At 38.5% G+C, this 13,565-nt stretch overlaps 1 protein-coding gene across 1 annotated transcript in view; it reads left to right on the top strand.

The window, feature by feature from the left end:
* Positions 1 to 5,263, top strand: part of RAB33B (RAB33B, member RAS oncogene family) — a 38,031-nt gene extending 32,768 nt beyond the window's left edge. Inside the window, exon 2 of the mRNA XM_006872224.1 lies at positions 4,823 to 5,263. Within this exon, the coding sequence (XP_006872286.1) occupies positions 4,823 to 5,263 (441 nt within the window). The remainder of the gene's footprint in view (positions 1 to 4,822) is intronic.
* The last annotated feature ends 8,302 nt before the right edge of the window (positions 5,264 to 13,565 follow it).

Below are 13,565 nucleotides of genomic sequence, written 5' to 3'. Positions count from 1 at the left end.
TTTCTGTATTACCTTTAGCAAAACTTTACTCACATGGGATATCAAAGATACTGTCCGGTGATTTCCGCATTCCGTTAGGTCACCTCTCTTTGGAATGGGCACAAATATGTGCAGTTTCCACTTAAAACCAAACGCCCACCACTCGTCTGTCAGTTTGTCATACTGTGGTGGCTTGTGAGTTGCAGGGTCACCCATGATGGACAGGTTTCGGATGAGCTTCCAGACAAAGACTGGAGAAAGTCTTTGAGAGAAAGGGTGACGAACTACTTCTGAATCATTAGTCACTGAAAACCTTATAGCACTGAATAGCAGAGAGCTCCTTAGGTCTTGTTAAAAGAGATGGGGATAAGATTCTTATGATTCAATAGTGAGTAATAGTTATCATGACTGATTGTGACTGTCACAATTGTAAAGATAGAAGCTTTGTAACAAAAGTCTTACAGTCCAGAAACAGAGGATTCTGGGACCATCACGGGAGAAGAGCACTAGCGGAATGCGAGACCTTATCCAGAGAAGCAGTGACATCAGAAATGGAGGCAGAGATGGGGACATGGAGAGAGGGAGCAGCTGAGGATGCTAGATTCAGGGACAGAGAGGGACTAAGAGATGGTGGCCGTGAGGCAGACTTGCAGAATGTGCCCTTTGATGGTGTAAATTATTATATATACCTGAGTGTCTTTTTTTTTTGTTTGTTTTTTGTTTTAAAGAGCTAAAATGAGTAGAGAGAAATACTGTTAACTGATGGTACATGAGGAGGATTGTAATCATTGTAAACAAGTTGTGTGATTTGTTGAATGTAAAACTGATGATCTGCCCTCTAAACTTTCAGTCAATTCACAATAAAAACTAAAAAAAAAAATCAAGCAATGTATTGTATTTGGCAAATCTGCTGCACAAGACTAAAGTGTTTAAGAGCAAAAATGTTAGTTTGAGGACCAAGGTGTACCTGATGAAGCCATGGTATTTTCAGTAACCTCATATGCATGTCAAAGTTATATACTGTGAGTAAGGAAGGCCATAAAATAATTGATGCATTTGAGGTATGGTGTTGAGGAGAATATTAAAAGTACCATGGACTGCCAAAAAAAACCAACCCAATCTGTATTGGAAGAAGTGTAGCCAGAATGCTTCTTAGAAGTCAGGATGACCAGACTTTGTCTCTCATACTTCAGACACATTGTTAGAAGGGACCAGTCCCTGGAGAAGGATATTATATTTGGTAAAGTGGAGGGTCAGAGAAAAAGAGGAAGACCCCCAATTAGATGGATTGTGAGGTTGGCGTAGGACCAGGCAGTATTTCAGTCTGTTGTACATAGGGTCGCTTTGAGTCAGAACAAACCTGATAGCACCTAACAACAATAAATGTTGGAACTTTTTAAAAAAGGGGTTTTGTATGTTTTTTTTTTTTAATCTGCATAGTTTATAGTAAGATTGTATTCCATGTGCTGCTGCTACTTTTTTGCTTTTGTTGTTAACTTGTGTCTGCATGAGCAGTTTGTTTCTCCAGTACATTGTGTATTAGAGTAAAAAGTGATCTCTCGTGACTTTTGTATATTTTTCATTGTGTTTAGTTCTGTAAGCTTGAATAACACCATAGTACCCAGACTGACACTGAAAAAAATTACAACAAATCGGTGAGGTTCAAAATCTGACCTTGAATATATCCTACATGAATTTATGGAATATCTCAAGAACAGATCTGAATCTGACGAGTTAGATACTAATGACCGAAGATCAGAAGAGCTGTGGGATGATACCAAGAACACCAGACAGGAAGAAAACAAAATATTAAGAAGACAGGAAAGGCAGAAAAGACCATAATGGAAGTCAGAAGAGACTCTGAAACTTGCTCTTTTTATTATATTTAAAGTTTTTATTGTTAACTGAGTGATAGTTTATGTGGGAGAACATTGGTTTTACATCATCTTTTCATTGCAATGATTACAGTCTCCTCTGTGCATCATCATTCAATAGTATTTGCTTTCATTCCTTCTGGTTTCTGTGTGTTTGTTTGTTGTTTTTGGTGAGGGGAGAGGGGAGATGTACACAGAATTTAAACAACCAAAGGGCACATTCTGCAAGCCTTCCTCCTGGTCGCCAGCAACCAGTCCCTCTCTTTCTTTGAGTCCAGAGTCCTCATCTGCTTCCTCTCTACATGTCCTCATCTCTGCTTCTATCTCTGATGTTGCTGCTTCTCTGGATAGGGTCCCATACTTCACTTGTGCTCTTCTCCTTTGATGGTCCTAGGGTCCTCTGGGAAACTTGCTCTTGAGCACAGAGAAGCTAAAATGAATAGAAGAAATAAAGTTGAAAGAGCTGAACAGAAAATTTCAAAGGGCATCTCCAAAAAAAAAAAGTTAAAAGGTAAAATATTACAATGAAATGTGCAAAGACCTGGAACGAGAAAGCCAAAAGTGAAGAACATGCTAAGTATTTCTCAAGCTGAAAAAAAATGAAGGAAAAACTCAAGCTTTGCATTGTGATATTAAGTATTCTGTGGGCAAAAGATTCAGTGATGCAAAAAGCATCAAAAGAAGATGAAAAGAATATGCAAAGTCACTATAGCAAAAAAGAATGGCTGATGTTCAACCATTTCAAAAGGTACCATATTGTCAACAACTGGTGGTACTGAAGGAAGAAGCCCAAGCTGCACTGAAGGCATTGGCAAAAAGCAAGACTCCAGGAATAGATATATAATGCAAGTTGAAATGTTTCACCGAACTTAATGCAGCACCGGGAGGCATTCTCTCATCTATGCCAAGAAATCTGGAAGGCGATTGCCTGACCAACTGATTGGAAGAGATCCATATTTATACCCATTCTAAAGAGAGATGACCCAGTGAATTGTGGAAACCAACAAGCAATATCAGTGGTATCACATGCAAGTAAAATTTTGCTGAAGATACTTCAAAAACTGCTTGCAATGATACATCAACAGGGAACTGCCAGAAATTTAAGTTGGATTCAGAAGAGAGTATGGAATGAAGAATAGATATCATTGCTTATGTCAGATGGATATTGGCTGAAAGCAGAGAATACCAGAAAGATGCTTGCTTGTGTTTTATACACTATTCAGACTTTTTGACTGTGTGGATCATGACAAGCTATGGAAAACATTGCAAAGAATGGTTTTTCCAAAACACTTGATTGTGCTTGTGAGGAACCCGTACATAGACCATGAGGCAACTATTAGAACAGAACAAAGTTTAGAATCAGGGAAGGTGTGCGCCAGGATTGTATCTTTTCATCATACTTACTCAATCAGAGTCCTTCGATTATCCCTTCAGTTTCCTTGTACTTCCATATTACTCTACGAGAAGTCATCAGTTAAGCCTTCTATTTTGTACTTGGAATATTTATTTAAGTGTAAGACTTTCAGCTCAAATTTATCTAAGCAAATCTGCATCTAGTCTTTTCCACTGTGGCCAGTGCCCTCTTTAGTAGCTAGTCTGCTCCCAGACATAGGCAGAGGGTGATGTGGGGGGCTGCTACACCCCAAGCATGGGCTGGTCCTGAGGCAGGGGACAGTCATTGACCCCTTGCACATCCAAGTCCCATGGTGCAGTCAGTGAAGTCAGCTGCCAGGACAACACAGATGTTTCTTGTGCCCATCTAGCTATGTCACTGTGTGTGTGAGAGATTGAAATGGCCCAAAGGCAATAGAGGCCAACGGACAGTGGAATGTGTTCAGCTCCAGCATGTCAGTCTCTCTCACCTGAATGGCCTGGGGTGTGAAGACCTGCACACCTCCTCTAGTGCTATTTCCAAGGCAGAAAAAGGAACTTCGTACATTGGAGAAAAGTTTGCAGAGCAGGGAAAGATTCCTGGTAGGAGAGGGGCTGCTTTAGAAAGTCAAGGATAGGCTAGTGAGGGTCTACTGCTGGGAGCCAAACCTCCGTGTCAGCAGACACCAAGATGAAGACTTAGCATTAAATCATTGGATAGGATAAAAAAGACATGAAAGTTGACAATATGTTAAAAAAAAAATTTTGATATAGTGTGCAGATGGAAGTAATGTGAAGGCTATACAGTATGAAAACTATATATAATGTGTACAGTTTTTGTATGTAAAAATACAGTAGTAATCAAACCTACAGGAATTAGACAATATGTTTGTTAAATCCAGTTATATTTTCTCTAACATCTTGAAAATCAGTTTTTGAACTACTATTTTATTCAAACAAATTTGGTTTACTGAAACTTAGCACATGCTGTGTTGAAGAATTAGAACCAATATTTCTGATCTTGTATTCTGACTTTATTATGAGGTTACTAGATTAGTATCAAGGAGCCCTGAAGGCTCAGTGGTAAATACTTTGCTATTAACTGAAAGTTCAGTGGTTTGAACCCACTAGCAGCTTCGTGGAAGAAAAAACCTGGTGACCCTGCTCCCATTAATTAATGATTGTTGTTGTTAAGTGCCGTCGAGTCAATTCTGACCCATAGTGACCCTGTATAGGGTTTCCAAGGAGTAGCTGGTGAACTTGAACCACTGACCTTGCAGTTCAAACGACTTTGCAGTCTGATGCTATAGCACACAATGTCACACCAGGACTCGTAATTAATGATTACAGCCTAGGAAAACTTATGGGAACAGTTCTGTTCTGTCATGAAGGGTCTTTGTGATTTGGAATTGACTCAGTGGCACACAAAAACAACAGAGTAGTATCTTCAAATTTGGGTTTTGTAAAAGATAACACTGAACATGACAGAAAGCAGTCATTAAAGTATTTTAAGGAAATACTAATAGGTGATTAAATTTTTTAGTATGTGTAATTGGAATGAAATGAAATGAAATTTAAAATTTTTCTTCCATTTTCAGATCCAGTTATGGGACACAGCAGGACAAGAACGATTCAGAAAGAGCATGGTCCAACATTACTACCGAAATGTTCATGCTGTTGTCTTCGTGTATGATATGACTAACATGGCTAGTTTTCATAGCCTGCCAGCTTGGATAGAAGAATGCAAACAGCATTTGCTAGCCAATGATATACCACGGGTTCTCGTTGGAAATAAATGTGACTTGAGAAGTGCCATTCAGGTACCCACAGACTTGGCACAAAAATTTGCTGACACACACAGTATGCCTTTGTTTGAAACCTCTGCTAAAAGCCCCAATGATAACGACCATGTGGAAGCTATATTTATGACCTTGGCTCATAAGCTAAAGAGTCACAAACCATTAATGCTTAGCCAACCCCCTGATAATGTAATTGTCCTGAAGCCTGAACCAAAGCCTGTGATGACATGCTGGTGCTAAATGAGTCTTTATGATACCTAGTTTTGACTAAAATTGCTTTTGAAGTATGACAGTGATAAGATTTGATCTCAAATATATTGGATCATTTTGGTACCTTACTGTTTATCATTGTCATGCTTACTTTTGTACTGTGTATCAACTATCAACTTAATCAAGTTTGTTCCTGCGTGTGGTGTTTGGGTGAGGTTGAAATATGAAGCTAAGGAAGGATGAGTCAGCACCTCTCGATTGACAGCCCAGTGAAGGGGACTTCAAATGAATATATGATGGGATTTTAGGAGTGAGCAGCTGTTCAGTCCTGCATTCCTAGGATTCGAAAAATATATGAAGAAATTTAGTACACACCTACTGGTATGCCTTTTAGATGGAAAGTATTATTAGTAGGATAAAAACTGGTATTTGCTTTTTCCCAGAGAGTTCTTTATTTTGTATTGAAGTTTTTATTGCATTCTGAATGGCGCATTCAGCAGTTCTAGAATCTTGATTAATGTCAGTTAGTTCTATAGAAATCATTGTTACTTTTAAAAGGGTATATTTTGACTAAACAATTTATGCAAAAATAGGTCAGATTTTAAAGGAAATGAAGTAACATAATTAGGTGCTTTGTATCTTATTTTGGCATCCTTAAACAATAAAAAACTAATTGAAAGCATTTGAAAAGTTCTAACTTGGTGGAAATAGGTTAACATAGTTCCTGGCTACCATACCCATCCACTGCCATGAATTGATTCTGATTCAGAGTAACTTGGAGACTTATTTTTTGCATTGGGTCATTTCAGACCATGTATCTGGCATAATATATCTCTTGCTCCCTTCCTTACTTAGTGCCCCATGACCACCTCAATCCGTGTAATAACTAAAAACTGAACTAACAAACCATTAACTCCTATTTGGATTGTAGGTCTGAGAACATAGAGTTCTAATTGCTGCAAGTCTGCCTGTGTTTCTGGAATGATATTGTCTATATCAGTTTAAAAATTCTTTAAATTGTGTGGTCAGAGAAAATAAATATTGAGAAATGTCTGCCCCTCGGTGATGGAAAGAATATTTCAAGAAAAGTTTTATCCTACATATATTATTTTGAATTTAAATTTTTGCACAAAGAAAATAGCAAGCTGCATTTGCAGCTCTGTTGCATACATGGACTGTGAGCTGTGCACTTTAACTGAAGTGTGTACATTCACTTAATTCTGATCCATTGTTGTCATTGATAATTTTAGAGGAAATTAAATTAAAAGATTATTGCACTTAACAATATTTTCAGAATATAGAAATTGAGTTAAATATATAATGTAGTTTAGGATTTTTGTTAATCATCATTGGTTCTTTCAGGATAATTTAATCATAAAAACCAAGGTAATTCTATTGATTGAACTAATTTAAACTAATTATTACAGGAAATAATAATTCAATCTAAAATATTAGAATTTTTATGGGAAAACAGATTGGCTTTATTTCCATGTAGGGAGATTAATCCACTATTATTAGTCAGGCTAGCATTAAAACTGACTTTCTCTTTTTAAATTAATGTTTGTTGGTAGCTATTTTTATAGCAAAACAATAACAGTTGTTATCTTTGTGATGAGTGTAACAGTTTTTTAAAGAAGAGAATTTGTTTATTGCTTATGAAAGCATTTTCTAAAATGGAGGGAGAAAGTTTACAAATGTTTCAAGCACATTTATGTTTTTCAATACTTCTATTAATGGCTTGTGTGGCGCTGTAGGGTAAGCACTGAGCTGCTAACCACCAGGTTGGTGGTTCAAACCCACCAGCCATTCCTTGGAAATCTTATACAGGTTTGTCACTAGTAGCAAGTATACTTTATAGTTCTGTGAAAGGATTTATTTTTTCACCATACTGTTGAACTGATTTAAAAAGATTTGTGTATCATTTGTAACAATTTATTGTTTAAAATATTTGGTGTGTGTGCTTACATTGATATAAAAGCATACCTATCAATAAAGCTTTTAAATATTTTCCAAAATATTTATAAAACACTTCTTTGACTGTTGAGATATTCCTTTCAAAATGGTGGCTATCAAATAAGTAATTACAATTTCCAAGCACAGATCACACAATTGGTAAACCTTTGTGAATTGATTTTACCTATGCTCTTTAATTGACAGTATCAGATATGTTTTGGAAAAGTGTTCATTTGAGAGCACTAAAAGAACCTAATTTAGAATCTAATGTAGTTAGCTGTTAATGACAATACTTTGTTGAAAGTGTATTTTTGCCTCATGAAATCCAAACTAAGTTCAGATAATTTTGTTATGGAAGAGTGTCACTATTACATTTCCCCCATGTAGTTCAATAAAATAGCTTTGCCACAAGGAAATTGTGTTTTATTTCCCTGGTTTGATTATTGAGTTGATTATAAAATAATCTTTTTTAATTTTATTTTTAGTATTCCAGGTAATATGTTATACATTAAAAAAAAATCGAACCCATTGGAACTTGATTTTCTTTATACTTTGGGGTTAAAGAACATTTCAGGAACAGTAAATAACCAACCTAAAACAAAACTAATGATTAAAATTAGCTGACAGGACAAGTTTTGTGTGTGTACTGTCGGAAGATCCAATTTCTTAAGAATACCTCAGTGCAAAGGGCACCCAATTCAGGTACTATAAAAATGGTTGACATCTTTTTAGAAATAAAAGAATTTAGCATAATGAATAACATGAAATGTATGAGAAAAAATAAAATATGGCAGAGGCCTGAGATTGTAATTTCTACATTCATGTTATACTCATTTAAGAGTGTGGATTGGAACTTTGCGATCTCCTCAGCTAATACTACTTACCATGGTCGGTTTGTTTCACGTACACCTTTTGTCTTCAGGCTGGGTTCTCTAGAGAAACAAAGTCAGTGAAACATGTATGTTTATGGTGGTGGTGGAGTCCTGGTATGGCGCTGTGGGTTAATGCGCTAGACTGCAAAGTGGGTTTGAACCACAAGGTTGGTGGTTCAAATTCACCAGCCACTCACTCCTCGGAAATCCTATACAGGGTCGCTATGGGTCAGAACCAACACGACGGCCCTTAACAACAAGAACTTGGTGGTAATGGTGGTGGTGTGCTGTCGAGTCATTTCTGACTCACAGCAACCTTGTATAGGGTTTCTGAAGCTGTAAATCTTTACAAGAGCAGAAAGTCTCATCTTATATACGTAAAGAGAAGTTTATATCAAGGAAATGTCTCACAGTCATAGAGGTGAGAGTATTCCAAATCTGGGTTAGATCAACCAAGATCAGCAGGCAGGCAGGTAAGAAGGCAGGCTGCTAATGGCTCCCAGGATCAACAGATAATAGAGCAGGCCACTGGCTCAAGTACAAAGAACCGGAGGTTGGAGGATGAACTCAGATGTAAGATTCAGACCCAGCAGAAAGCAAACAAGGTTTACCTGAGTCTCTTAATATCTTGGAAACAGGCCACAAAACTGAGGAAACATCCTTTCAATTAATTGGCTACTCATAGCTAAAAATCATAGAGTTAATTACACTGTATTAGATATCTTTATGGGAATAACTACATCTCAACTGCCAAACAGGGAGAATCCTGGCCTAGTCAAGCTGACACAAAACCTTAACTATAACAACTTCAAAACAAAAGAACATTCATGAATTTTTTTTTCTTCACTGGATATTAAAATAAGTTGATAATGCATTTTAGGGGACAAACTTGCGAGAGCCCTTGTGGCAAGAGTGAACTCAGTTCATTTGTTGGAGTAACCATTTATCATACTTACCAAGTGCTTTCAGCATGTTTGCCAATTGAGTTAGGAAGGGGAGTTAATGTAGATTAATAAAACTCCATTCTAGAACTTACAAAATGATAGTAATTAGGAGTTCTGCAATGTAATTTAAATGTAATCAAAGGCAGATACAAAGGGCAATAGCACAGAGAATGGAGTGGTCTTTGGAGTTGGATACTGGAGCGAAGTTACTAGATGCTGTTGAGTTGACTCTGACCCGTAATCTATGTCCAAAAGAATTAAATGCCTAGTCTCGCGCCTTCCTCACAGTCTATTTTGTTAAAGGTCTCCTCTTTTTCTCTGACCCTTTACCCAGTACGTCCTCCAGTACTAGTTTGCCCCACCTGATAACATCCAAAGCGTCCCCATCCTTCATTCTAGGGGAATTCTGGCTGGACTTACTCCAAGATTTCTTCATTCTGCTGGCAGTCCATTCAATATTCGTTGCCAATGCCATAATTCTTCCTTACTGACTGTTCAGCTTTCGCATGCATATGAGGTGTTTAAAATACCATGACGTGGTATACTATTCAGGCATACCTTAGTCCTTCAAGTGACATATTTTATTTGAACACTTTAAAGAGATCTGGCAGCGGATTCACTCTATGCAATAATTGTTTGATTTCTTGATGCTTCATCCATGGGTGTTGATTGTGGATATAAGTAAAAAGAAATCCGTAACAACTTCTATAGGTTGTTGTTAGGTGCCATCGAGTTGGTACCAACTCATAGCAGCCTTACACACAAAAGGCTTGTCCTGGTCCAAACTCACAGTTGTTGCCACGTTTGAGCCCATCAATATTGCCAGTCTGCCAATCCATCTCGTTGGGGGTCTTCCTCTTTTCCTCTGACCCTCCACCTTACCAAACATGATATCCTTCTCCAAACATTGCTCCCTCCTGACAATATGTCCGAAGTATGAGAGACGAAGTCTGGCCATCCAGGCCTCGGCTTACTCTGATGTTGCTTATTGTTCTAGTGGTCCATTGGTTTCTTTATGTTGAGGGATAATCCATACTGAAGGCTATAGTTCCAAGGCTTTAAATCTTGTAGGAACCTCATCTTTATCCCAAAGAGTGGCTGGTGGGCTTAAATGGCTGACCTCATGGTTCAAGGTCTATTGCTTATCCTACAGGGCTCAAAAAGGTCTTATGATGGAGGGAACATTTATACTGTATCTTGAAATAATGTATAGACACCTTTCATGTCAAAAAGAGGAAAAGGTGAATGCACAGCAAAGCTTCAAGTGTAGAATTGGATTTGGAAGGAATGGCTAACATGGGGTGAAAATATGGTGGAACGGAGATCTACACAGAACATAGAGAAATGAAGCTAGTAAGGTAGGTGTTAAACTGTCAAGCCATAAGCAGTTGAATTAGGACTGACTTGGATGCAGATGGCAGAAAACTCAATTCAAACCAGCCTACACAGGAACATTGTTTTTTATATAAGGAGTCTGGTTTGTGTCATGGGACTCAAGAAAAAGAATGTAGGTAGGACTCCTCCTGATGTAGTGCTGTAGGATCAGCATTGGACTGTGAATTACAAGGTCAACAATTCAAACCCAACAGCTGTGCCTTGGAAACCCTACATAGGGTCACTATGCGTCAGAACTGACTCAACGGCACTTTAACAGCAACACCAGACTTGAGCTGAGCTTTGATGCATTCTTCTGTTTTTGTAGGTCTCTTTTGGTTTCTTGTAGTTTTCTTTGTATAAGTCCTTTGTTTCTCTGGTTACATTTATTCCTAGATATTTCATCCTTTGGGCAGCTATTGTAAATGGTATTGCTTTCCTGATGTCCTTTTCAACTGTCATTTTGAGAAATCCAACTGATTTTTTGTATGTTGATCTTATATCCTAACACTTTGCTGAATCTTCCTATGAGGTCTTAGTAGCCTTTTTACTGAGTCTTTGGGGTTTCCTACGTATAGGATCATATCGTCTGCAAATAGGGAGAGTTTTTCTTCCTTTTTGCCAATTTGGATGCCTTTAATTTCCCTGTCTTGCCGTATAGCTCTCTTGCTAAGACTTCCAGAACAATACTGAATAGGAGTGGTGACAAAGGGCATCCTTGTCTGGTTCCTGTTCACAGATGGAAGGCTTTCAGTTTCTCTCCATTGAGAGTGATGTAGGCTGTTGGTTTTGTATATATACTCTTAATTATGTTGAGGAATTTCCCTTCAATTCCTATTTGTTGAGTGTTTTTATCAGGAATGGATGTTGGATTTTGTCAAATGCCTTTTATGCATCAATCAATATGATCATGTGGTTCTTTTCTTTTTTCTTATTTATATGGTGGATGATGATGATCGTTTTTCTAATGTTGAACCCTCCTTGCATCTCTGATATGAATCCCACTTGATCATGATGTATTATCTTTTTTTTTTTTTTTTCCAAGCAGTTCATTTCTTTTTTTAGGGCTCCTGCCTTGCTTTTTTTTAAATGTTTTATTGTGAATTATATCATAGTTTACATGAGAAAACTTTAGTTTTACATTCATTCCATCGTACATCATCTCATTGCCATGGTTCCAATTCCCTCCATGCATCACCAACCAACCAAAGGGTATATCCTAGAAACCCACCCTCTACACTTCTCCCCCCGCCTTCCCAGTTTTCGGCCCACAGTCCCTTTCCCTCTCTGGATCCAAAGTCCCCAGCCACTTCATCACTCCACGTCATCGTCTCTGTCTCCATCTCAGGCTGTATTATCTTTTTGATGCGTTGTTGGATTCTGTTGGCTATGATGTGTTAAGAATTTTTGCATCTATGTTCATGAGGGATATTGGTCTATAATTTTCTTTCTTAGTGATGACCTTCCCTGGTTTTGGTATGAGGGTTATGCTTGCTTCATAAAATGTACTAGGAATCGAGCTGAGCTTTGAACATTCAAATTCTTAACTCTGGGTTCAGTTTCTCTGCACATCTTATCTTCTTGTAACAATTCCTTCACTTTTCTAGTTCAACTAATAGAAAACATAGTCATTGCCTCCAAAATTTTGGATGCTGGAGGCATTAACTTACTGTCTGTCCCAAGTAAAAATTTCTAGGATGAACCATTACTTGCCAGGCTAGTCAGGTGCTAAGTCTAATTATCAGTTGCCATCTAGTTGATTCTGACTCGTGGTGACCCCGTGTGTGAAGAGTAGAATGCCCCATAGAGTTTTTTGTATTTTGGCTAGGTACAGTGTACTTTATTGATGGTGTATGACAAGACTGGGCTCTCTACGCCCCTCCCCTTCTTCAGGGGGTCTGGGTGGAAACTGTGTGGAGGATGGGAGCCTCAGTGTGTTAGGGGATTCAGTTGGGGTAAGGACTCCCAGCAGCTGAGGGCCTCTTCCTCCAGTGCTGCGGGGGCTGGTGGTCCAGGAGGTTCTTATTTCTTGGAGGCCCTGTGGACCATAAGGTCCACCACCCTGTTGCTGTAACCAAATTCATAGTCATACCAGGATATGAGTGGGACAAAGTGGTTGTTAAGGACAACGCCAGCCCCAGTGTCAGAGGTGGAAGAGTGGGTGTCGCTGTTAAAGTCACAGATGACCTGGTCTTCAGTCTAGCCCAGGATGCCTCTTAGGGGTCCATCTGATGCCTGCTTCACCACCTTTTTTTAAGGTTTTAGTGTAGAATGAGTGATGGTTTGCATGGGAAATCATCAGTTTCATTGCAATGATTACAATCTCCTTTGTGCATCATCATTCAACAGTATTTGCTTCTATTCTCGCTATTTTGGGGGGATGTACACAAAAACACTCAGGAATATATAATCATTTAAACAACAAAATGGCACATTCTGCAAGCTTGCCTGTGAGCCACCAGCACACAGCTTTTTTCTTTCCATGGATCTAGCGTTTACAGCTGCACTTTCTCCTCATGTCTTCATCTCTGCCTCCATCTTTGGTGTTGCTGCTTCTCTGGATAGGGTCCCACATTCCGCTCATGCTCCTCTCCCCTGATGGCCCTACAGTCCTCTGTTCCTGGACTGTAAGAATAACCACCCCCTTTTTGTTTAAAAACGTCTACCTTTATAGTTGTGACAGTTGCAATTAGTCATGATAACAATTATTCACTGTTGACTCTTAAGAATCTTATCCCCATCCCTCTTCACCAGACCTGTTTAGACAAGATGAAAACTATTCATTGGGGATTCTATGCCTTTATTGCCCCCTCATTTTAGGTTGCCAATGTCTAAGTTGCCTGTCCCTATCAACACTGTATACAAAGGGGATGAGTTGGTATTTTGAGCTACTACAACCATAAGTATAGATCAAGTTCATCAAATTGTAGCAATTTACATTCATTTCCTTTATAAAAAAATTTTTTTTCTTCCTGTAATCGAGTTCTGATCATTAAGCCATAGAGGCTGGGTTAAATGTGTACTATCTTCAAGTAGGGGTATTCTTGTGCATCTCCCCTCAGTTCACATCAGCTGGATGTTTCACTCTCAGCTCTAGCCCTCTGTGCATGCCTTTGTCCTTGACCATGGTCTCAGTAGTCCCCCAGGTCTCAGCTCACTTCGGATCAACCAACCCTTCCTCTTTCTCTC

This window comes from Chrysochloris asiatica, unplaced genomic scaffold, assembly GCF_000296735.1.
Source record: "Chrysochloris asiatica unplaced genomic scaffold, ChrAsi1.0 scaffold00187, whole genome shotgun sequence".
NCBI classification, from domain to species: domain Eukaryota; kingdom Metazoa; phylum Chordata; class Mammalia; order Afrosoricida; family Chrysochloridae; genus Chrysochloris; species Chrysochloris asiatica.
The sequence above is the reverse complement of the archived record's forward strand: the minus strand, read 5'-3'. Positions and strand labels throughout refer to the sequence as shown.